Source organism: Equus quagga, chromosome 8, assembly GCF_021613505.1.
Source record: "Equus quagga isolate Etosha38 chromosome 8, UCLA_HA_Equagga_1.0, whole genome shotgun sequence".
Taxonomy (NCBI): domain Eukaryota; kingdom Metazoa; phylum Chordata; class Mammalia; order Perissodactyla; family Equidae; genus Equus; species Equus quagga.
In genome coordinates, this window is record NC_060274.1 from 79,866,287 (window position 1) to 79,889,798 (window position 23,512).

The 23,512-nt window shown below is 36.3% G+C and overlaps 1 protein-coding gene across 2 annotated transcripts; it reads right to left on the minus strand.

The window, feature by feature from the left end:
• Nucleotides 1–493: 493 nt before the first annotated feature.
• Nucleotides 494–23,209, minus strand: TRA2A (transformer 2 alpha homolog). 2 transcript variants are annotated; one of them, XM_046669500.1, is made up of 8 exons: nt 23,005–23,209; nt 12,564–12,697; nt 6,516–6,615; nt 5,282–5,470; nt 3,129–3,244; nt 1,936–2,061; nt 1,524–1,591; nt 494–1,362 (listed from the first exon to the last, which is right to left on the minus strand). In XM_046669500.1, exons 1-8 carry the CDS (start codon nt 23,038–23,040, stop codon nt 1,352–1,354), a joined length of 780 nt encoding a protein of 259 aa, XP_046525456.1. In that variant the 5' UTR covers nt 23,041–23,209; the 3' UTR covers nt 494–1,351. The 2 variants fall into 2 exon arrangements, with proteins under 2 accessions (XP_046525456.1, XP_046525454.1); XM_046669498.1 differs by having other exon boundaries at nt 6,516–6,681; nt 23,005–23,206.
• Nucleotides 23,210–23,512: the final 303 nt, after the last annotated feature.

The window sequence follows — 23,512 nt, forward strand, 5'->3', positions numbered from 1 at the left end:
TCCCCTACTCTCCTTCCCTGCCCCATTAACACATATGTAATATGTTTTTAATTATGTTTACTGTCTCTTCATAGGGAAATTAATTCTCTTCCAGATTGTGGCTAATGTTTTCACTTTAAAGATATAAGCAGCTTGTCAACGAAAGTACTCCTATAGTCAACAGATTAATGTTCTCTTTAGGACAGTGATTCCCAGTCTTTTAATACCTGGCTTTACAGTTGTTTAAGTGTGTTTCCTACTAGAATGTGGGCTTCTTGAAGACACAAACCATATTACTTACCTTTCCTTCAGCAAGGTGCTTGGTACTGAACACTCTTAATATTTACAACTTGGTTTACAAAAAAGAGGAAGGAAGAAAAACAAGGGTTTTTAAAGAGTGAAGAAGAGACAAAGATTATACATTCAGGTGTCAGCAAAAATGTTAGGAAAAAGGATTGGTGCCTAAATCAATCCAGTTATATTTTCTCATTGTACCACAATAAAGAGAATCCCATTTTCAAAGAAATTAACTTTTATTTGAAAGAAGACTTTCCCATACGTATCTTCTAAGGACTCTGTACTATACATTGTCTGCTTAACCACTGTCCCAATACCAAAATTTCTAACAGCAAAGTATACAATTGCTCAAAGTAATAAATAAGGGCTGTCCTTCACTGATTAAAGGAATACTTAAACTTCAATAAATTCATCACAAAAATCACACTTTAAGTTTGTAAGTTTTAACAGATGTATTTTAAATACAACATGTTTTGTAGGAGTCCACGAGCTTTTCATTTCTAAAAGACGACGTAATTTTTAGGGTTCAAAAATTCCGTTCTTCCAAAGAAATGACCAAGTGATTTCTTCTATAGCTTCAAACTTTCTACACTACTTGCTCCATGCCACCCCAGACAAACGACATGACTGAACTACTTTGTGTGTTACTATCTTCTCCAAAATAAAGTTGAAAAAAAGGAGCTTGTAGTAAATGCAGATCTCTAATACAATGTCTAATACAATATTTAACACAAAAGAACCTTTTAAAAGATCATTTCTTTCTTCATTTGATTAGCCAGGAGTTAATTTTCTGTAAAAGCAAAGAAAAATCATTTACAAAGCATTAACACTGAGGGTTCCTTTTTCACTCAAGATGTTTAACTACTCAAAATGACAACAATCACATCTTTAGGAGTATAATAAAGGGGTGGAAAACAGCAATACAACTGACAAAGTGTAGATGCTAAATAAAGCAAAGATTTTTTTAAGGGTTCTTTTAAAGGACTATGAAGGATTGGAAGCTTGGGGAAATCCAGAATTAAACAAAAAAAGAGAAAGAGAAAAAGATGTCCTTAGCTGCAAACATTCTGGTTTATCAATAGCGTCCTGAAAAAGAAGGCCAAAAAAAAAAAAGTCAAAATGACATATAGTGTGACTTGCCTAATACTTTTCCAACTATTTTAACAGCTACCATATATCCTAATTTTCTAAAATAAACCATTAATTAGAAATGAGGTTCTTAATGCTACGAAAGCAAGTGTACATACTTGGGCTGTAGGAACGAGATCTTGATCGTGATCTGTATCGACTATAGTAAGGAGAAGGTGATCTTCTTCTGTAGAAAAAAAAATTCTTTAGTATACCACATCGTCACTCCACTGAGGCAGATGAAAATAAAAATACCCCGTCATTCAAAATAATAATGGACTCAAGATGATAACTACTAAGTTCTCTGTGTCAAACGACACCAGAATAGTAAACATATGGCACAACAAAATATTGGCAAATACAGATAATTAACCTCTGTTATTAGTTTTGAGAAAATATTTTTTCGTACATTTTCAAGAAAGCATCAGTCTATTTTTTACTATTTTTATTAATACGTATCAAACATAAATTAAATGTGCCAAATAATACTACTAATTAATTTAGAACAGAAATCATAAGTTAAAACATTACCTGTACCGGTAATCATAGTCTTCATATCTGTCATACCCACGGTCATATCCTCTATCATAGTAAGAATCTCGACGTCTGCCACCTCCTCCACCTCCACCACCACCTCCGCCACCGCCACCACCACTACTACAGAAAAATGTAAAAACTTTGTATCAATGCAAATGATTATTTTCCACCACTATCATTTAATACAATTGGTACTTAAAATAAAATGGAGGAAGGAGGGGAGATAAGAGAGAAAGAATAACCCTTTCACGACTATTACCTCCATCTCTCATTTTGCTGACTCCCATGGTGTTCTGCTTTAGCTTCCTATTCATTACATAAATAAGCAGGAATGATTTCACAAAAACTGTCCGAACTATAAACTGCTTTTCTATGAATGCGCTACCCAAATCAGCAGGACCTTTTCAAGGTGAAATGCAGCAGCGTGCTGGGAAAGGGTACCAAAGCTAAGATATGCGTCCTTATGACTAATTCCAATGCAATTAATACACACCCAGAATAAAAAAGTAACCAAGCCTGAACGCCAGAGAAGTGACTACCTTATACTGAGGTTCAGCACTAAAACCATGGTCTGGTATTTAAACCTTTGGCAGTGAATTTAAACTCAAAGCTCTTTCTTCTGCTGTTTTCCCAACTCTTAATCATAGGGACACTATTTTCACTTTAGTGTTCTGTATGCTCTCCTTGCCAAATCCTACATTTCCCCCAGGAAGGTTTCAAATTAAATGAAAGCCTATAGTCCTTCTTTCCCTCTTAAGAAGTAAATACTGTCTTTGGTTGTATTACATTTAAAAAAACTTTATAAAAGCCCCCATTTATGTTCTACACAATGTGAAAACTGGCAAGACTGGCTTTTTTTTTTTTTTTTTTTTAAACAAACACTAACATCAGTAAAACCCTTCCTCGTACACAGAGGCTTCCAAGGTCACATAATAGATAATATTTAAAAAGCATGTGATATTTTTCTAGTACTTAATAATCTCCTGTTTGTGTAAGTACCAAGAGCCAGGAATGTACTTCGATAGTTTTATTTTGTACCCTTGATTCAAAGAATATATACAAATTAAGTAACTTTCAATTCTTATTACAGGAGAAAAAATTTTATCTTTTGATTAATCAAAATTTTGCACACATTTTGGGTGGATTTCTGGCCCTTACAGTAGAGCTTAGGAAACTTGAAATCTTACTGAGTTGGTCTGCCCATGTAGATGCCTGGTGTAGGTGTGTGTGCCCTCTTGGTAATAGAATAATCCACACGAATTCTTCTACCGTCCAGCTCCATTCCATTTGCCCTTTCCATAGCCTTTAAAGCAGAACAGGCACAGAGTCATGCATGATTCATCAGGGAGAAACTACCAAAACTGCAACAAATTTAACATATTTTCCATTTGAAATTTCAAAAATGAAAATTCTCTAACCACTTCTTTCTCCATCACCAGGGGCTAAGATTTTACATAGTAATCCTTGCTACATGCATGTCAATAGTATCGACTTTGCTAAGGTACACACGGACACTTAAGCAGGCCTGTGCTGAAAGACTGGAGGCAGCTACAGCCATAGAGAAGGAACCACACAACTCAGGGAAGTCTGCATAACTCTGAGGCTGTAGTCATAGTTTCAGTCTCGGCAACTCAAAGCAGAAATTACAATTCAGCTGACAATTCTAAACTAGTCAAGTTGTTCCTGAGGTAATACACTGCCACCTAGTGAACTTCCAAACATCAAGGAACTTCTAAACTTGCCAACAAGTGCTCCTGTCTTTATACCTGCGCTCACATTCCCTATCACTTTGCCCTTTGGCACTAATACCAATAAATGCAATAATAATTCAATCATTTTAACAAATTTGCAAGAAGTTCTTTGGAACTAAGTAAAGTTGCCATTTTCATTTAACTTTATCCAGAAATAAACCTGAAGGGGGGGCAGATAACAGATAGGGCAAATTAGTTTCATTTTTTATTTTATTTTTTTTGGTGAGGAAGATTAGCACTGAGCTAACATCTGTGCCAATCTTCCTCTATTTCGTATGTGGGACGCCATCACAGCACGGCTTGATGAGTGGTGTGCAGGTCCGCACCCAAGATCCAAACCTGCAAACCCTGGGCTGTTGAAGCAGAGCCCGCAAACAATCACTATACCACTGGGCTGGCCTCTTAAAAATAAATTTGTCGTGTTGGTTGCATTTTCACTTCAGAGCGGATATCCTGGTATTTCTAAATTTACACATTTATCCCTTAATTGAGAAAAGGAATAAACAAATCACAGTATCTAACAGTAAAAAAAAAAAATCATAGTACTGACAAATTAAACCATTAGAGTGCCTATCAGAATGTCTACTACAAAATGACTTACAACCTGGAGCATTATTTTGTTAGAATTATCTGGCGTTTTTCAACCTCAGCACTACGACATTACGTAACTGCTAATTCTATGTTGTGGGTAGCTATTCTGTGCACTGTAGGATGTGTAGTATCATCATTGGCCTCCATCCATCAGATGCCAATAGCATCTATTATTTTTTAAAGATACGCTTTTATTATGACTGCTTATGTTGCAATCAAACACTGCTGATGCATAGAGCGATAATGACCTGTCACATGCAAAATGATACAAAAGACATGCCAGTACATGGCACTTACTAAGCTTTGATAAAACTTTAATAATCAGCTTCAAATTTCTTAAAATGGAATTTTCTAACTCAATCACTATGAACTTTTAGTACAGAGAAAGCAAGCCTACTGCTTCCTTTATAATTCAATACCTAATACATTAGAAGAGCACTATTTCTAATCATTAACATTAATTAGGATCACTCTGTTAGGCAAATTAAGGACGGCACTACACAAAAATGAAGAAGTAACAATTCCTTCCATGTGTTATTTTTCAATTATAGAACAGAACAACAGATGAGTATTAAGAGAACAGAAAAACAAAGCTCTGTTATCTATACACGGGGAGCTAATTAGACAATTACAAAATTAAACAGATTAAATCTAAACACTAAATAATTCTAAAAAGTCATTTTAATCATCTGCTTGGAGCATGAATAAGGCTTATTCAAAGGAGAACACTTAAATACTTTACTTTTTCCATTTACTCAAACACGTATTGCTCTCTTTACAAGGGCAGATTTCAATCAGGATATGGCTATACCAGAGAGTATTAACTGGAAAGAGAAACTGGCTATTCCAATTGTAACACAGAGAAGCAGAGTTTGAATCAGGTCAGAGAATGAAAGCAGACATAATGTTTATGGAACTGGGAGTCTATTAATCAACCTTTAATAGTAACTCAATACTATAATCATCAAATTGACAAATAATTACAAAAACAAAATTACCTCCTTTGAGTCATCTATTCTCTCAAAATAAACAAAGGCAAATCCTCGTGATCGTCCAGTTCGCTGATCATAAACAACATTGACGCCACTCAATGGTCCATACCGAGAAAATACTTCACGAAGATCTCTTTCTGTTGTGTACAAACTGAGGCCAAACACTCCAAGACAAGTGTTGGGATCTGGATTTGCCTATTGAATAAAGATGACATTTAATGTTAAGCTCCAAATTAAAATAAAAATTAAGACGGAGAAATATTTTGCTTAGAACATCTCACCCAATACACTATATTGTTTCAAGTCACTTGGAAATAAGAACTTAAGAGGATGAAAACTAGATGAGCCACACTTTATAGCTCACAGTACACTCAGGCCTTCTTTGGAATATACTTGATGTTGTGGCCCAAATAAAAAACATCCTTACTCTCTAGCCCAGCAATTTTCAGAATATATCCTAAGAATTCACCCTTAGTTTAATGCCATATTTCTAGTTTATTCAAATGCTTTACATCCCTTATAGATGTGTACTTAATTTGACTTTGTCTGTAATTGCTGATTAGACTCTCCTCCTCCATTTTCATTCTTTAGCAAGGATATTCTTGCAATGTTCCCATGATGCAGATTTGAAAAATAAATGAATAGATTTCAAAACATCATTAAATAACAGCAGACTCCATCACAGTTAAATGATTCAGTGTCACATGGGAGAAGCAGAGCACAGCAGTTAAGCACAGGACCGTTAAGAGTTCAGTAGCCTGGTTGAAACCTGGGCTATTCCAGTTAGCCAAAAAATAAACCCACCTCAATGTCACATACCCAAGACTCAATTTCCTTATCCATAACATGGTAACTTGCCTCACAGAGATGTTAAAAGTATTAAATATATTGAAGAACTTTGCATGGTGTTCAATATAAGTGTTAGCCATTATTACTACTACAGAGTTGTTGGTATTTCCTTGCCTTTTTCCTTATCTCAATAGTCTCAACTCAGTTTATGCTTTTCATTTTAATTCCTGGAACATATCACTTCTTCCCAAACTTCACCTCTTAAATATTCAAGTCAAGAAAAGAAAATATACCTAAATGTATATAATCAATATTCATACACTCAAGGATGTTGTTTCTGGAGTACCACTTTCAAACAGCAGTCTAGCTCTCATAAAAGCAAGCTATTATGCTATGACTAAATACACAGGAGGACAAAATAAGTTTTCATTAAATTTTAGAAACCACATACCCTGCTGCCTGTATGTCTTCTCCGGTTAGACATTGGAGAATGACTTCGGCTCCTTCGACGCCGGTATTCTGGTGTATATGACCTACTTCGAGATCGTCTCCTATGAGAGTGAGAATGGGATCTGGATCGAGTGTAACGTCTATGAGAATGCCTTCTTGACCTCGACCTTTGAGAGAAATAAATTTAGATAAAAATACTCAAACAAAATGGCTACCTCTAAAGATCCGTATACATATATCCCAGCTTATTCTCAGCTCCTTTCTCCTTCTGAGGAAAAGGTATTCTTCCTGTTGTTCTCTTAATCACTACAATCTCCTCTTCATTCTCAGCCTATCCCTTCTACATTCACTCTTTTCACCTTACTTTACAAGCATGTTAAGGCTCTACCTTCTTCAAAACAGGAAAAAAAAAAAAAAACTACCACTAGTAAGGAAATTCTGTAATATTCTACAACATGGATGAACCTTGAGGATATTATACTAAGTGAAATAAGCCAGTCACAAAAAAGACAAACACTGTATGATTCTACTTATATCAAGTACTTAGAGTAGTCAAAATCATAGAGACAGAAAGTAAAATGGTGGTTGCCAGGAGCTGGAAGGAGTAGAGAATGGGGAGTCATTATTTAATGGGTATAATTTCAGTTTTACAAGATAAAAAGTTACGGGGATGGATGGTGGTGACCGTTGCACAACAATGTAAATGTACTTAATGCTGCTGAACTGTACACTTAAAAATGGTTAAGACCCACAAAGGAAAATTACAGGCCAATATTGCTGATGAACATACATACAAAAATCCTCAACAAAATATTGGCAAACCGAATATGGCAATACATTAAAAAGATCATACACCACGATCAAGTGGGATTTATACCAGGGACACAGGGATGGTTCAACATCTGCAAATCAATCAATGTGATACACCAGATTAACAAAATAAGGAACAAAAACCACATGATAATCTCAATAGACACAGAGAAACCATTTGATAAGATCCAACATCCATTTATGATCAGAAACTCTCAATAAAATGGGTATATATGGTAAGTACCTCAACATAATAAAGGCCATATATGACAAACTCATAGCCAACATCCTATTCAAGGGGGAAAAACTGAAAGCCATCTCTCTGAGAACAGGAACAAGACAAGAGTGCTCACTCTCACCACTCTCATTTGACATAGTACTGGTGGTTTGGGCCAGAGCAATTAAACAAGAAAAAAAAAATAAAAGGACTCCAAACAGGCAACAAAGAAGTGAAACTCTTGCTGTTTGCAGATGACATGATTTTATACATAGAAAACTGTGAAGAATCCACTGGAAAACTATCAGAAATAATCAACAACTGCAGCAAAGTTGCAGGGTACAAAATCAACTTAGAAAAATCAGTTGCATTTCTATATTCCAATAACAAACTAACAGAAAGAGAACTCAAGAAGACAACCCCATTTACAACCGAAACAAAAAGAATAAAACACCTAGGAATAAATTTGACCAAGGAGGTGAAAGACCTATACAATGAAAACTATAAGACATTACTGAAAGAAATTGATAATGACATAAAGAAACGGAAAGATCTTCCATGCACATGGATTGGAAGAATAAACATAGTTAAAATGTCCATACTACCTAAAGCAATCTACAGATTCAATGCAATCCCAACCAGAATCCAAATGACATTCTTCATGGAAGTAGAACAAAGAATCCTAAAATTCATATGGGGCAACAAAAGACCCCAAACAGCTAAAGCAATCCTGAGAAAAAAAGAACTAAGCTGGAGGCATCATGATCCCTGACTTCAAAATATACTACAAAGCCATAGTAATTAAAACAGCATGTTACTAGTACACAAACAAGCACACAGATCCTTGGAACAGAAGTGAAAACCTAGAAATAAAACCACACATCTACAGACAGCTATCTTCAACAAAGGGGCTAAGAACATACTGGAGAAAGGAAAGTCTCTTCAACAAATGGTGTTGGGAAAACTGGACAGCCACATGCAAAAGAATGAAAGTAGACCATCATCTTTGGCCGTACACAAAAATCAACTCAAAATGGATCAAAAACTTGAAGGTAAGACCTGACACAATAAAACTTCTACAAGAAAATAGCAGCACAATTTTTTTTTTAAGATTTTATTTTTCCTTTTTCTCTCAAAGCCCCCTGGTACATAGTTGTGTATTTTTAGTTGTGGCATGTGGGATGCCGCCTCAGTGTGGCCTGATGAGCAGTGCCATGTCCATGCCCAGGATCCGAACCAGCGAAACCCTGGGCTGCTGCAGCGGAGCGTGTGAACTTAACCACTCGGCCACAGGGCTGGCCCCTACAGCACACTCTTTGACATTGGTCTTAAAAGGATCTTTTCAAATAACACATCTACTCGGACAAGGGAAACAAAAGAAAAAATAAACAAGTGGGACTTCATCAAACTAAAGAGCTTCTGCAAAGCAAAGGAAACTAGGATCAAAACGAAAAGATAACCCACCAACAGGGAGAAAATACTTGCAAATCATATATCTGACAAGGGGTTAATCTCCATAATATATAAAGAACCACACAACTGAACAACAAAAAAACAAACAACCCGATCAAAAAGTGGGCAGAGAATATGAATGGACAATTTTCCAAAGAAGATATACAGATGGCCAAAAGGCACATGAAAAGATGTTCAACATCACTAATCATCAGGGAAATGCAAATCAAAACTACACTTAGCTATCACCTTACACCTATTAGAAGGGCTATAATCACCAAGACAAAAAATAACAAATGTTAGAGACATTGTGGAGAAAAGGGAACCCTCATACACTGTTGATGGGAATGCAAACTATGGAAAACAGCATGGAGATTTCTCAAAAAATTAAAAACAGAAATACCCTATGACCCAGCTATCCCAAAGAACCTGAAATCAACAACACAAAGAAACTTATGCACCTCTACGTTCACTGCAGCATTATTCAAAATAGCCAAGATGTGGAAGCAACCCAAGTGCCCATCAACCGATGATTGGATAAGGAAGATGTGCGTGTGTGTACGTGTGTGTACACACACAATGGAATACTACTCAGCCATAAGAAAAAAAAAGGACAAAATTGTGCCATTCGCAACAATATGGATGGACTTTGAGGGTTTCATGTTAAGCAAAATAAGCCAGACAGAGAAAGATAAACATCGTATGATTTCACTCATATGTGGAAGATAAACACATGGACAAAGAAGAGGGAGGGGGTTGGGTGGTGGGCACAAGGAGTGAAGGGGCACATTTATATGGTGACTGACAAATAATAATGTACAGCTGAGGGGGCCAGCCCGGTGGCTGAGTGGTAAGTTTTCGTGCTCCGTTTCAGCGGCCCAGGGTTTCGGCGGTTCAAGTCCTGGGTGTGGACAAGGCACCGCTCATACAGCCATGCTGAGGTGGCATCACACATGCCACATCTAGGACCCACAACTAAAAATACACAACTATGTACTGGGGGGCTTTGGGAGAAAAAGGAAAAATAAAATCTTTAAAAAACTTAAAATAATGTACAGCTGAAATTTCACAATGGTATAAACTATTGTGACCTCAATTAAAAAAAATTGGTTAAGACTAAATTTTGTCCTGATGTGCATCTTACCACAAAAAAGACAAAACAAACCACCAACTACCATTATAATAAAATCCTTTGATTCTTATCACCATTCTCAACATAGTTCTATATTACCTTCACAGTTAAGTACCATTTCCTTTCCAATCTTTCTTTAGCCCACTGCAATCTTGCATCAAAACTAATTCATCGACAACCTAAATGTCCATCTAATCTAACAGTCTTCATGTCTAAGTCTAACAGTCTTCATTTCCTCAAGCTTTCTACAGCATCTCACCCATCTTTCCACTGCCGATTCCCTAGTTCATCTCCTATCTCTGGTTTTTCCACTCTCAGATGGTCCTCTTTCTTTGCCTATAAACACAAAAATTTCTTATTTACTATTAGCATGACCCACCCTTAACTAAACACCTAGACCAGTAGTGATGACAGTCATGCAAAATAACTTCTATAAGGCATTCAATAAACGTTATAAATGCTAAGGCCCAGAAAGTTTAAGAAGAGAGCACATGGGTGAAGGGAATAAAATTAATGAGGGAAGATTGAGACAAGAAAGGCTAACAATAAAGCTGGAAGACTTAATAGAGACAGGAGAAAAATGTTCTGGGAATAGCAAGAGCAAAAGTTCCTTGGCAAGAAGACATGGAAATGTGATTAGAGAAGTGCAAAACAGTACAATCTGCTAGGAACTAGGATACTTACAAAGGAAGCAATAAGAATGAAGATTAGGAAAGGACTGAGACAATACTGTGTAAAACTTTGAATATCAAGCTAAGAGTACAGACATATTGAAGAAAGGTAAACAAAGGGTTCTTTTTTTAAAAATTTTATTTAATGTATATCAATTGTTTTTTCTTTTTTGAGGAAGATTAGCCCTGAGCTAACTGCTGCCAATCCTCCTTTTTGCTGAGGAAGGGAGGCTCTGAGCTCACATCCGTGCCCACCTTCCCCTACTTTATACGTGGGACGCCTACCACAGAATGGCTTGCCAAGCGGTGCCATGTCCGCACCCAGGAGCCAAACCAGCGAACCCTGGGCCGCCAAAGCAGAACGTGCACACTTACCACTGTGCCACCGGACCGGCCCTAAACAAAGGCTTCTGAGTGGGGACAAAAACAATAGAATGAGTGGCCTACTATCTAAAAGTAATCAATCATTTTCGGGGTAGAATGGGCTATGTATGAAGAAAACTTGTGTTTGAGCAAGGATACTAAACAGGATATTTCCCGTTTTCCTTAGTACTAATTTACAGCCTCAGTTTAAAAAAAAAATAAAAAACATTAATAAGAAAACCTGTCACTTAAAATATCAATTGTTACTTTTAAATAATAATGAAAAGTGAGACATTAATTTAAAACTCTTCAGGAGTGTCTACCTTTTCTCTAAATCAAATAGTGACAAATATTATGGAAAAAATTAAGAGTAAGGGAGTAAAGAGTATCCATGCTATTTAATGTTCTCAGGTGACATATGAGCAAAGAACTGAATCAAGTGACATGTGAATATCTGAGGAAAGAGAATTCTACCCTAAGGGCAACACGTACAAAGGTCCTAAAATGAAAATATTTTCATTTCTGTTTCTACATCCAAATTCTTTCCAATGCTCTTCTGCACATGTGGATTTAATTAAATAGACTAGTTACTATATCAAGCACTGGGCTGGATCTTGGATACAACAGAGAAAAAGACACAGCTGCGGACCTCAAGAAAAGTACAGACTTTTAACTGATTCTTCAGTCTCATGCCCCCTTAGAGACATAAATTAGATCTCTGATCAAGAAGTTACAATCACTTCAAAATAATGGTACAAGTTGTTTTTAAACCTTTTTTTCCTACCCTAGTACAGGTGGGACATCGGATACAGTGACCCTTGCAGTGGTCCACTAGAGTTTTTTGTTGTTGTCAATGGAATTGGTAGGGGCTCTGAATCAGTCAGCTATTCTCCCCAACCCGCCCCCACCCAATTATATCTGACTAGGGCTCCACCTACTAACTCAGAATTTTCAGATAAAAGATGTAGCTGGAATGCAAACCTTGAAAAACCTTCTCAAATCATTCTGATAACCTGTTCAACAAATATTCACCAACTTTCCCTGCAATAAATTACACACCAAGTCTCCAATACAAAAAAATTACCTTTTTATTGCATAAATATTGTTGAAATAAAATCAAACTCTAATCCTCAAATGCCAAGCACATTAAAATCCATGGACATATAGTTAATTTGTATTAATAGCTAGTACCCAATAGATTAATTGGGCTAGGAGATGATTACACCTTACCTAAGTCCTCTAGAACAGATTATTCATTTGTACACTCCCATTTGAGAAAAACTAGTTCACGACTGAGTCTTTGTTGAAATTTCTTAGCAAAATGCAACAAAAGTGCGGGATTAAACCACTCTGCCCTGAAAAATCCAAGGAAAGCATTTCAAGTATTATTTTAAACACACTTACCTGGATTTTGATCTTGACCGAGAATGGGATTCAGAGTGTTTGGAAACCCTTGATGGACTACGAGATCCTGACCTGCTCTCCGATTTTACACGAGCAGGAGTTCCCGTTGGAGATTTTGACTGAGAGCGAGACTCCTAACAAAGAAGACAGTATTACAAATGGCACTGGTCACGTAGATGCCTAACACCTAACATTTAAAGTACCGTAATTATTTATATTGATTGCTCCTGAAAAACAAATGGTTAGGCAACACCCTCCAGAAAAAATTTCAGCTCATTAATAACCCATTGTTAAATACTGCTAACTGTCCTCAATAATTCCCTACTTGAACCAGATCACCAATTCTCTATTAACTAAGTAATCATGCAAATTCATCTACAAGTTGATCATACAGACACTGGAACATAAACCATACATTTACTTAACCTAGGACCCATTCATTCTTCCAGATTCTTTTAATTCTACTTCACTCTTGCTTTCTACTTCTCTTCATTCTTCATTGAGTTTTTCATTTTTCATACTTCGTGTATTCTTCCCCAATTCAAACAATTCAAAATAGCCTTAAAAAAAATATTCAAGTGCTTCTATCTGACCAATCTTCTGTTCAATTTTTTCCCCCATTCAATTTTAATTTTCTGATCTTTAATACTTTTCATTAGCCTTCTTTTATCTTGATTTATCTTCCACATTCTTGGAAAAAACTCTTCAATTTCTTCACGAACATTAACCTTAATGGAAAAAGAACATTTAGTATATTTAAGCACGTGGGGATTATAAAACTCTGCTGGAGTTCAGAATGTTATCTACCAAATGGTAAAGCCAGCAGGTAAAGTGCAAATAACTAGTTTATTAAAAAAACAATTTTATAATCTTTAAATTGTTCAAAAGTCTAGTTTCTAACAATTAAAGAGAATTTACTGAATTTCTCTAAATGTTTTTACCATACTCTTCACCCTCCTCCCCTTTCATGTTTCATCCTAGTTCCTAAAATGTGCACAATTTTAATATAATACTTAATTCAAGCATAACTCTAACATTAACTATACCCCCCATCTATGTCTTAAGTTTTCACTAATTTATCATCTTAGTGATCTTAAAATAAGCTTTCACTAAGCCATGCTAAGATATCAAGATATAGTTGAAGAAAGCATTCTAGGCTGAAATATTTATACACATCTATCTAAACTCACACACTATAAGATACATGCTGAGGTCTGAAGAAGTAAAAGAAAAAAATGTAAAATTACTAACATCTTCTCTCAATTTTGTTTGACTACTACCTTTGCTCACTCTGATTTACCCAGAAAGATGTTCTGAAGTAATACAAGGATATTGAAAACATTAAGGGGAAAAGAAAGCATGAAATTCTTAAAATTTCCCCTTTGGCTTGTAAATTCCTAATATACCTATTTTTGCAAATTGTGCCATTTTAAAATCCTATATTATCCAAGAAGTATCATAATGTAAAAGAAGTTAGAAAATTAGAATCCTTGTCTTTATTTTTGACCCCACCTCTTTTGTTCATAGTTTTTGCATATTTTATGCAGCTATGCATACTTGTACTCCCTTCAGTGACTATCTCCAAGTTCAGAAAACTGACAGGCTTCTGAAAGAGTTGGATACAAATCAAAACTTTCCAAATCAAATAATTTGAAATTGATTAAAAGCTTGTTTTTTAATTTGACAGATATATGAGGCACTTATGACAAAAGTAGGACGAACAGTTTGGTTTCTCTGTCCATGTAAAGCCTTGATTATTAGTCTAAATAATTATCCCAATTTCACACCAATTTCCCCCTATGCCATAAGACTATCATGCAATTTACTTAAAACTTTTCCTTTACTCTGTTTAACGTCAAAAGACTGACTTACCAAGGAACTGTACTAATACTCTCTATTTTTTCAGATAAAAACAAAACTGAAATATAAAGCTACTTTTCTGTTCAATATCGACCTTTCCCATTTAGCTTCCTACAGTAAGTCTCAGCAAATCTCAGAAACACTCTATAAATTTCTGACCGATGCCTGGAGCAGGCATAGCAATTTACGCTTTTTCAATCACTAACTGTAAAAGCAGAATATCCAGTACTTAAGAAAAAAAAAGTATGGCAAATTTGCTTGTAATTGAAGTCTCAGGGGCTGGTTCATTAATTAAACTGATAAGAGTATCTACCCCTCTCTCTTTTGGCTTTCCCCTCTAGAAAACAGATCCTCTGGTATAACATTCATTTATGCCACCATTGAACAGCAGTAGATGGAACAGTATCTATAAACATCACAGTCCTTGTTATATACATGTATCAGAAGGCTTTGTGCTCTGTTACTGTAAAATCTTTAGTTTTACTAGGATAAAAAAACCAAAATCTTATGTTAAAACCCAAATTTATTCTTAAATGTTTATGTGAAGCTTTCTAGTACAAGATTAAAATTTTATGGTCCAAATACGTGTATATTTCAAGTCTTCCCTCATAAACATAATAGTTGAAAATTATTCAATAGTGCTAAAAAAAACTCACCACTTCTTAGGAATTAATGTAAACAAGGTAACTCAGTAACATCTTAAAATTTAAATTTTAAACCCAGTTCTGGCATAGCAACTCAATGGGAAAAAATGCAACTTTCTAGTTTGTTAAAGTATTAAGATATGACAGGGTATCTTTTCTAAAGACATCAACATATTGTTCAAGAAGGCTTGCTTTTTATTATGCCAGGTGTCACAAATACCTCATCTCCTTTGTTGCCTACCTTTCAATGTTTTTATCAGGGATACCTAAATCTGCATAAATTTCTTCATGGAATCATTCAAGGTTAAGAAACAGTCCTCTTAACTCCCTCTTTAACTCCTAGTAAAAAGCTGTCACTATCATTTTAACCTCCAAAAACAGTTTAAAGACTTACTAAAAAGGTAAATCAATAACTGTCAGTAACCTTAACCTAAAGAACAAACTACAAAGCATAAAACAAACTTTTAATTCTTCAGAATTATTTTTACTGTAATAAAAAAAAATGGCCTGTCATCACAAGAAACGGTAGTTAATAAAGTCTTCACACACAGAAAACTGTTATATTAATATTTACCATTTTTAAGTAACTTATTTCTCAAAAGCTGGTACCAAATACATACTATCTTCACTAAACTGTGCATTAGAAACCAGGCTACAATAAGCCCTTTATGGACAAATGCTAGATTATCCTTTTCTACCCCTGACTTGTCTTCATTATGAAACGATTGTTTCAACTTTTTTCAAGGAAACTCATAAAACTTTTCAGAATTTGGAAAGTGAATTGAAATTGAAAACAGAAAAAAATTAAATACTGAGAAGGGGTGGTATCTGTCCTGTTTCACTAGACTACACTTAACCTGCTCTTAAAGCTGTCCAGTCAAGAAATTCTGCCAAATTCCTCAGTAACCTGCTTCTGGATCCAACAACCATTAAAACTATGCTGCCTAGTTGAAATGGGCAGGTTAAGGACTCAACCAAATCATATCACAAATTTTAATAGAAATTTTAAATTTGCTCCCAGTCTACCTTACCTACTATAAGCCAGAAGCCACGCAGAAAGTTCTCACAGTACAACCTGCTTAAAGGGTGTGTGTTTGTTCTTTTAATTATTCTATCATTATCAAGGTACCTTTGGTGATAGCTGAAGGACACAGCCAAAAACAAAAAGGAGGGAGCTAACCATGAATATTAAGAAAGTACTACAGTGTACCCAATACAAGCAGTCTAAGAACCATCTTTCTTTTGTGTTAAAATAGGTGTGTTTTACAAACTGTAAATAACCACAATGACCACGTACTATTCTTTTAATCAAGAAAAAGCGTTATTAAATATATGCACACATTGTTGCAGAACATGAACAATCCCTACAGTAAGCAAGAACTGCAGTGTTTTTTAACACAGCTAGTATACTACCGGTGGAAGAAAAAAAATTCCAACAATATATATGCTTAGTACTTAAAACCCATTAAAATAAACACATAAATCAATATAAATGCTATGCTGTAACCCATTCTAACATTATGGCAAAGCAAACTGTATGCCAAGTAATTGGGCCAAGTTTACACAAATTCAAGTCTATATGCATATGGTGCAAGCTTTTAAAATAAAATTTCTCAAAACATATTTTCCTACTACTTTATGAAACTAGAGATGTACTTCTACAGAAAATATCAGTGCACTTAGGTAAAGTATATGTCCAAAAGATGGAGGGTGTACTTAGATTACCCAAATAACATAATATTCACTGTACTGAGAACTTCATTCTTTAGGACTTGTGGGAAGTCTGTGTTTACTCAATTCTTTAATTTTAGCATACAGAAATAGCAGTTCTGCCTCATTCCTCTTGAGTATGATAGGCTACTTCTTTTACAGACTCTTAAGCTTACAAAAGAATTACTTCCAGTCTCTCTTTAACCCATAGCTGCTATCAGAGCAATTTCTTAAAAAGAAAACACCAATTGCTCATAACATTAGCTGTTTTTAAATAATTTCCCTTCTTTTAAGATCATACCTGTATGCTGCCTGCTGAGTGAGATTAAAGTGGTCTTTGTATCTGAAAGGCTCACAGATATTCTAACAATGTATTTGTCTCTATATTCTCTAAAATTTGGAATAATTTTGGGAATACTTAACATAAAGAAATTATTTAGGAATTGGCACTTACACACATATAATCAAATTTAAAGTCATGTCACAACTGCAATTAACTGTAAAATTTAGTCTTTTGTACAAATTTTAAACACGGCTCATAAACTGGCTAGTTTATGTCATCGTCAATTGTAATGTCCCAAAAGCTAGTGTATAAGTGGCAATTTCAATGGCACAGAAAACAAGTTTATAAGGACTAAAGTGGTTTAGGTATATTAAAAGCCCATAAATAGCAACTAAAAACAAACTACGAAGAACCTGTTACAGAATTCTGTATTTATGCTCTCCTCTTCTAATGTCATGGAGTATTCATGAATCTTGAATAAGACTACAGGGCCTCAGTTTAAAGGAAAAATCATATCTTGTCTTCTACTTCAGATCAGTACGCCTAGTCACTTATACTTTTGGTGAAAATCATGAGACAAAAAGGATTAGACACAACTATATATGGCAGTAAACTGATGGAGGGAAGGGAAACCACAATTCCTTTCATTATTCCCCTCAACTCTTTTTTTCCCCCTTTTTTAACAGTGCTTACTGACTCTCTCCTCATCTGATCTTTACCATTTTCTCACCTCCACTTCTGTCCTGCTAAATCTGTTATGACATGTGAATAAATAACAATCAGTATTAATTCACTTAGCATGTTCATATATACCTTTTACAAAGGTCTCAGAGTTAGTTATTTAATGTCTGCCCATCCACTGATACTATCAAAGAGAAGGTTTCCACACCATCAGGTAAGTTCTAGAAAACTATTATGCTGATTATTCATGGTCATTTCACACTTGTTATACTACACATTATTCCACAGGTAAATAACTTCAGTTCATTTACAAAATAAAGTCCATAGAGACAAAGTTTATTTGTATTTTTTAATGACTCTCACTCCTAAATATTTAAATCCCTTGGCATTCTTTCAGATTCCAAGACACTTTATTCTCATTTTAGGAATGGTATAAATCGTAAGCAGCATCTGTGACAAATCTGTAAAACTACAGTTATGCACTGTGGGTACAATTAGTTGCACTGCTCATTTTTAAAATCCTGCCTTCTTTATATTGACAAATTAGCACCCTTCAGTGAAAGAATCTCAAACATAAAAACTTGAACACTAAAATATTTCCTTAAGTTTATAGATTCTTCGCTTAAATGACGGAGTGGAATAAAAAAGCACCAAAATTGGATAAATGATAGTACTTAACTTCAGGTAAATAAATCAAACCCAAGACAAACAAGACTCTCGGGTTTAATACTACCCCTACCATAAGAAAGGAAGCCTTATTCTTCTGTAACAGGTTGATGTGATGAGATATATGAAATTAAATTGCTGAAGCTGAACTAAGTTTTGTAAAAGCTTGAGTGCTGACATTCTTATCTGTAAAACAAGGATTCAATTTTATTTGTATTCTTTAAAAAAAAAAAAAAAAGAGAGAGGGCAGAGGGTAAACCTCATCAGTACCCTCACATTTACAATTTTAAAATTTCATCAACAAAAATTTTTTAAGCCTAGTTTAAGGGCTCTTTAAAAAAGCCAGTCACCAAGCTGAGTTTTGAACAGTGTAGTCCTCACCCCTATTATTACAAATCATGTTTCAGAGAAGAAAAAAGCCTTCACCTATTTCAGCCATTCTTGAACAAAATATCTTAATACACACAAATTTTAATTCAAAATTGATACAGGTGAATTTGCACTTTCCTCTTCACTTTTATCATCCAATCATCTTGTACATTAAGGGGAACACTAGTAGTCTCTTAAAAATATTCCAGCTACTTAAGAAGCCAAAACAAGCTCTGAAAAGGAGGCAAGAATAAGTAGCATCTTTCTCTTCAACTGCACTACAAAGCATAGACAACTGTGGAATCATAAGATGGACTCCTACGCAATAAACAAATCATTACCCTCCATTAAAAACACTGGGCCACTGTGTAAGAAAAAATTGGACTCAATGTTTTTCTAGTTTCATTTTTTAAAAAATTAGGGGTAGAAGGGGAACAAAATAAGTAAAATGATAAAAGCTTAATTTCCATTATCCTTAATTTCTATAAAGGACACTAAAATTTCTGAGATCGAAATCCTAGTATTACTTTAAGCTGTGTGAAGCAAACAACTCATTCCTTTTATGAAAATGACACGCAAAGTCATAGCTCAAGTGCCAACCTCACTCCCAGCTCCAAAAGACATTTCCACTTAAAAAATATTTCTATCTACATTTCTAACTATATACGTATCCCAAGCAAATTGCTTTTATGGACCTATTTATTTTAATGATACCACTATTCTCCCGGATTCCTTAAAAATGTCTAACTCATTTCTTACATCCCACTGCTGTCCAGTTTAGACCAAATTGTTCATAATTTCCTTTCTTAAATATTTCAGATGTACCATGTTGCTCTTTCTATCCAAGTCTCTGTTCTTTGTAAAATTCCCTTCATTATGCTACTCCCAGAATTAAGAATTCATAGATAGTACCTTACTGCATATTGGATTAAGTCCAAATTCCTAAATCTAGAATTCAAAACCCTCCATTATCTGACTGCATATTTAGTCAAATCTCTCTCACTATTCCAGCAACCTCCTCATTGTCACACTCACACAAATATTCATTTCCCTAATCATCAGATCCAGTTCAAGTTTTACATCCTACTTAAAGCGTTCCCATTCCCCTCACAAAACTGCTCAGCTCCATTTTCTGAATTCCTTATTAATTCTATCACATAGCACTTGATTATATACTTACTTTTACCCAGATTTGAGCTGTCAGTCATCTCAAATTAGACTCCAAGTTTTCTTCCCCTCAAGAACACCTGGCCTTTACTAAGAAGGCAGCAGGTGCTCAACAGTTTCACTTCAGGCAGAAGGGAATTTTGGTTGATTAACTATTGGGGTCACTTATAACGAAATTCAGCCAATTATATTTTCTTTCCTAAAGTTCTTTTATTCCAGTCCTTTAAAACGGAAGAGACATTAATCTGTAATGGAAAATTAAGCTCCTGTAACTGTTTTTTAGCAAACTTCGTTAATGGCTCTGAGACACCAATGTAAAGCGTGCTCTTTTTAAAAAACTTAATCAAAATATATACAGCATAGTGTATCAAGGCAATGAGCAATGGACTGGACCTTAGAAATCTCGGGTTCCCAACTGCTCAGTCTTCTGGGCCTCAGGTTTTAGTTTCTAAAAATGTTAAGAGTACTCCTGCCCTTGTAAGATTATTCTGAGCAATAAATGAGAAAATATGTCAAAGACAGAGGGCAGGGGGAGGTTCTAAAATGCTATAAAAGTACAAACTGTTAGTATTATTTCCTTAATGTATTCTGCAATCTCTAGAAAGTTACCCTCTAATTCTATATATCTTTTCAGTAAGATGGGGTTAATAACTGCCTTGTTTATTTTGTAGATAAAGCAAATGAAATCTGAATACTGACCTGTCAATGTTTTCTCTAATTTTAGTTAAAACTTCCAAGTATAACTACTTAAACTTCTCAAAAACATCATTTGAAAATCTTTTTGAGTCTCTCTAAAAAGTTATTACATTGAAATACAAAGATAAGAACACAACAATTGTATTCTATAAAAGCTTTTTAAACTGCTGGTTTGTGATTAGCAGATAAAAGGTCACTGTAGTTTAAAAACCAAAAGCTCTAGTGAATAGTAAATTGCTTTAAGAAACAATAATAAAAAAAGCAGACCCTCAGAAAAGCTTCTGGCATTCTTCTAATTCTTTAACCAATTACAAATAAAGACAATTACCTCAACAACAAAAAATGTAACAGGTGAGCGTGACCGTATTCATTAATCTACCGAGTTCATTCACGCTGAAAAATGTTTGGGTATCACGTTAAAAAAATATTTTCTATGACCATAAACACTCTAAGAGAGGGAAAAGGTAAAAACCTTTTTTCTATTAAATTGTTAATGCTTACACACATTTTAGCTTAAAACTGGGTGAGAATCTTACATGTATTATTTTTCTAGGTGGGTAAGGTGATTATCCAGAACTTGCTCCATTCCTCAACTTAAGAACTAATAAAAAATAAGAACTTAAAGGAAAACCAGGTCCCCAAATAGGCCTCTTCACTTCCCCATAAATCAAAACAAATATTAACCAAAAAAGTCTGTACTAAAATTAATCGAAGGAAAAATTAATAGCAAAATTCCTTCCTTAACTAAAGTTCATTTTCAAAATAAGCAGCAGCTTACAACAACCACCGATATTTTTATGATGTGATTTTAAGAAGCTTTTTGGGACAATAACACTCCATCCTAAAAAACGAGCAGATTCAACTACTCATTTATATCTATGGTCCAGATTTTATTTTAAAAAAACCAATCTTAAAGGCATTAAAGGTAGCTTTTTGTTTCTAACGCATTTAAATCTCTTTCCTCAAAAAAGAACAAAAGACTAAACCGACCTTTTGATTTATAGCTGTCTGGTTCCAGGTGTTTATATCATGAGCTTCTAAAAAACACAAATTCATTCCCTCCAGCACACATCTTAAGTGTTTTTTTATGCGTTTCCCCTAGTGACTACAACACCAACACAACAGCCAGAACATGCTGCCTGGGGATTTTGTTTGCTTTTCAGGGTTTCACACTAACTCACTTCCACCGATTTCCACTACGAGGGTACCTTTGCAAACACAACTCAAACACTGATAAAAGTTCTAGTACATTTAAGCTGAGGATAACGTATCTTCGTGCTATTTATATTCATCGATCCCAAATAATGAAAACCTCTGAGCCCTCTTTGCTGGGAGGTGGGTTAAGAAGAGAAATGGGAGAGGACCTGTACTTTTCAGGTACCGTTCTGAGTGACAGTATAAACTGACTAGCTATTTAAAGAACACTAGCCATGATATTTCTTCAGTTATGTAAAATTAAGACAGAAGATGCCTTTTTTTTTTTTTTTACCGTAAAAACCTGTAAAGGAGTGGTCAGTTTTTAGACGAAAGGTCATAGGAAGAAAAGCATCAGAAGTTGAGATATAAAGAATAGAAAAAAAACACCCAACATCAAGGAGTTAGAAAAATAAGGCGTTATAGCATTTCCACATTCATTTTGAAGTGAAAGCAAAGGAGAAGGGACATTAAGGGAAAAGGGCTCCTCGCGTAGTTTTCCCCTCACAGCTCTCGTCTTAAGAACGCTTAAGGGTCGGTGCGGTCGTTGACTAACCACTTCATTAGGCTCGTCCCACCTTCAACCTCAAGGCTTTCGCCTTTATAGACGCAACGCCGCCGGTTCCAACAGAGACGCGGCCGCTCACTGCAATAGAGAGCCAAGGAGACACAGGCCCCAGCTAGTCCCACGCCAGCTTCTCCCCGCCCGGACGACAGCCCCGCGCACTTGCGACCCCGAGACCCTCTACGATGCTCGGGGTCGCCAGAAATGCCACCGCAGGAAGCACCTACCACTATCCGGCCGGAGGGGAACTCCCTGCCGTCTCCTCCCGCCCCACCGCGACGGGGACCCACACCTCGGAACAGAGATAAGGAAGCCTCAGGGGTGGGAGAAGGGAGGGCGCACTGCGGGGGAAACTCAATCGGACCCAGGAGTCCAGGTATCAGTCAGTCGCCAAAAAAGGGGGGAGGGGGTTATTCGTGGTGTTTGGGCAAGCAGTGGAACCCAGAAGCCATCTTGGGATGTGAGGAAGCCACCGCGATGGCTCCAGAGGCTGCTCTCCACGGGCACCCGCCGGACTCCCCACAACCCCGCCCGACCGCGCCTGTCCCCGTGAAACCCCGAGCATCGGGCCGCCGCCGAAGACGGCTCCCGCGGCTTTGTACTCACTCTGCCCTCGAAGTTGTTCTCCTCTACATCACTCATGTCGGCCAGGCGCTCCCCAGAACTAATAAGAGACAAGTCTCGGCTCGAGGGCCTATGGCCTAATCAACCTGCTGACTGGACCGTGGGGAGGAGGAAAGAGTCGGCAACAACAGCCTCCTCGCTCCACTCCCACTCGGTCGCAAGCTCGGGCAAAATGGCGCCGGTGCCGCCAGAAACGTTCCGGCCTCCCTAGAGCGCGACGTAAGGGGGCGGGCGTCTCTGTGACGTCACGAGGCCCCGCCTTCCGCGAGGCTTTGTGGAGGTCCTGGCCGAGCCCTGGGGGTGGCGAGTGCTTCCAGCCTCTTCATCTTGCAGCCAAATCCGCGGCCGTAACCTCCAAACTTCAGACTAGTATGTAACGCGTCAGTCGTTTCGAAGATTTTTCAGTCACCAGATGAGGTTTTATTCACCTTGGTCCCCTTAATATTTTCCAAGTGGATTCTGATGGAACAGAAAAAAACTGCAAGCGTGT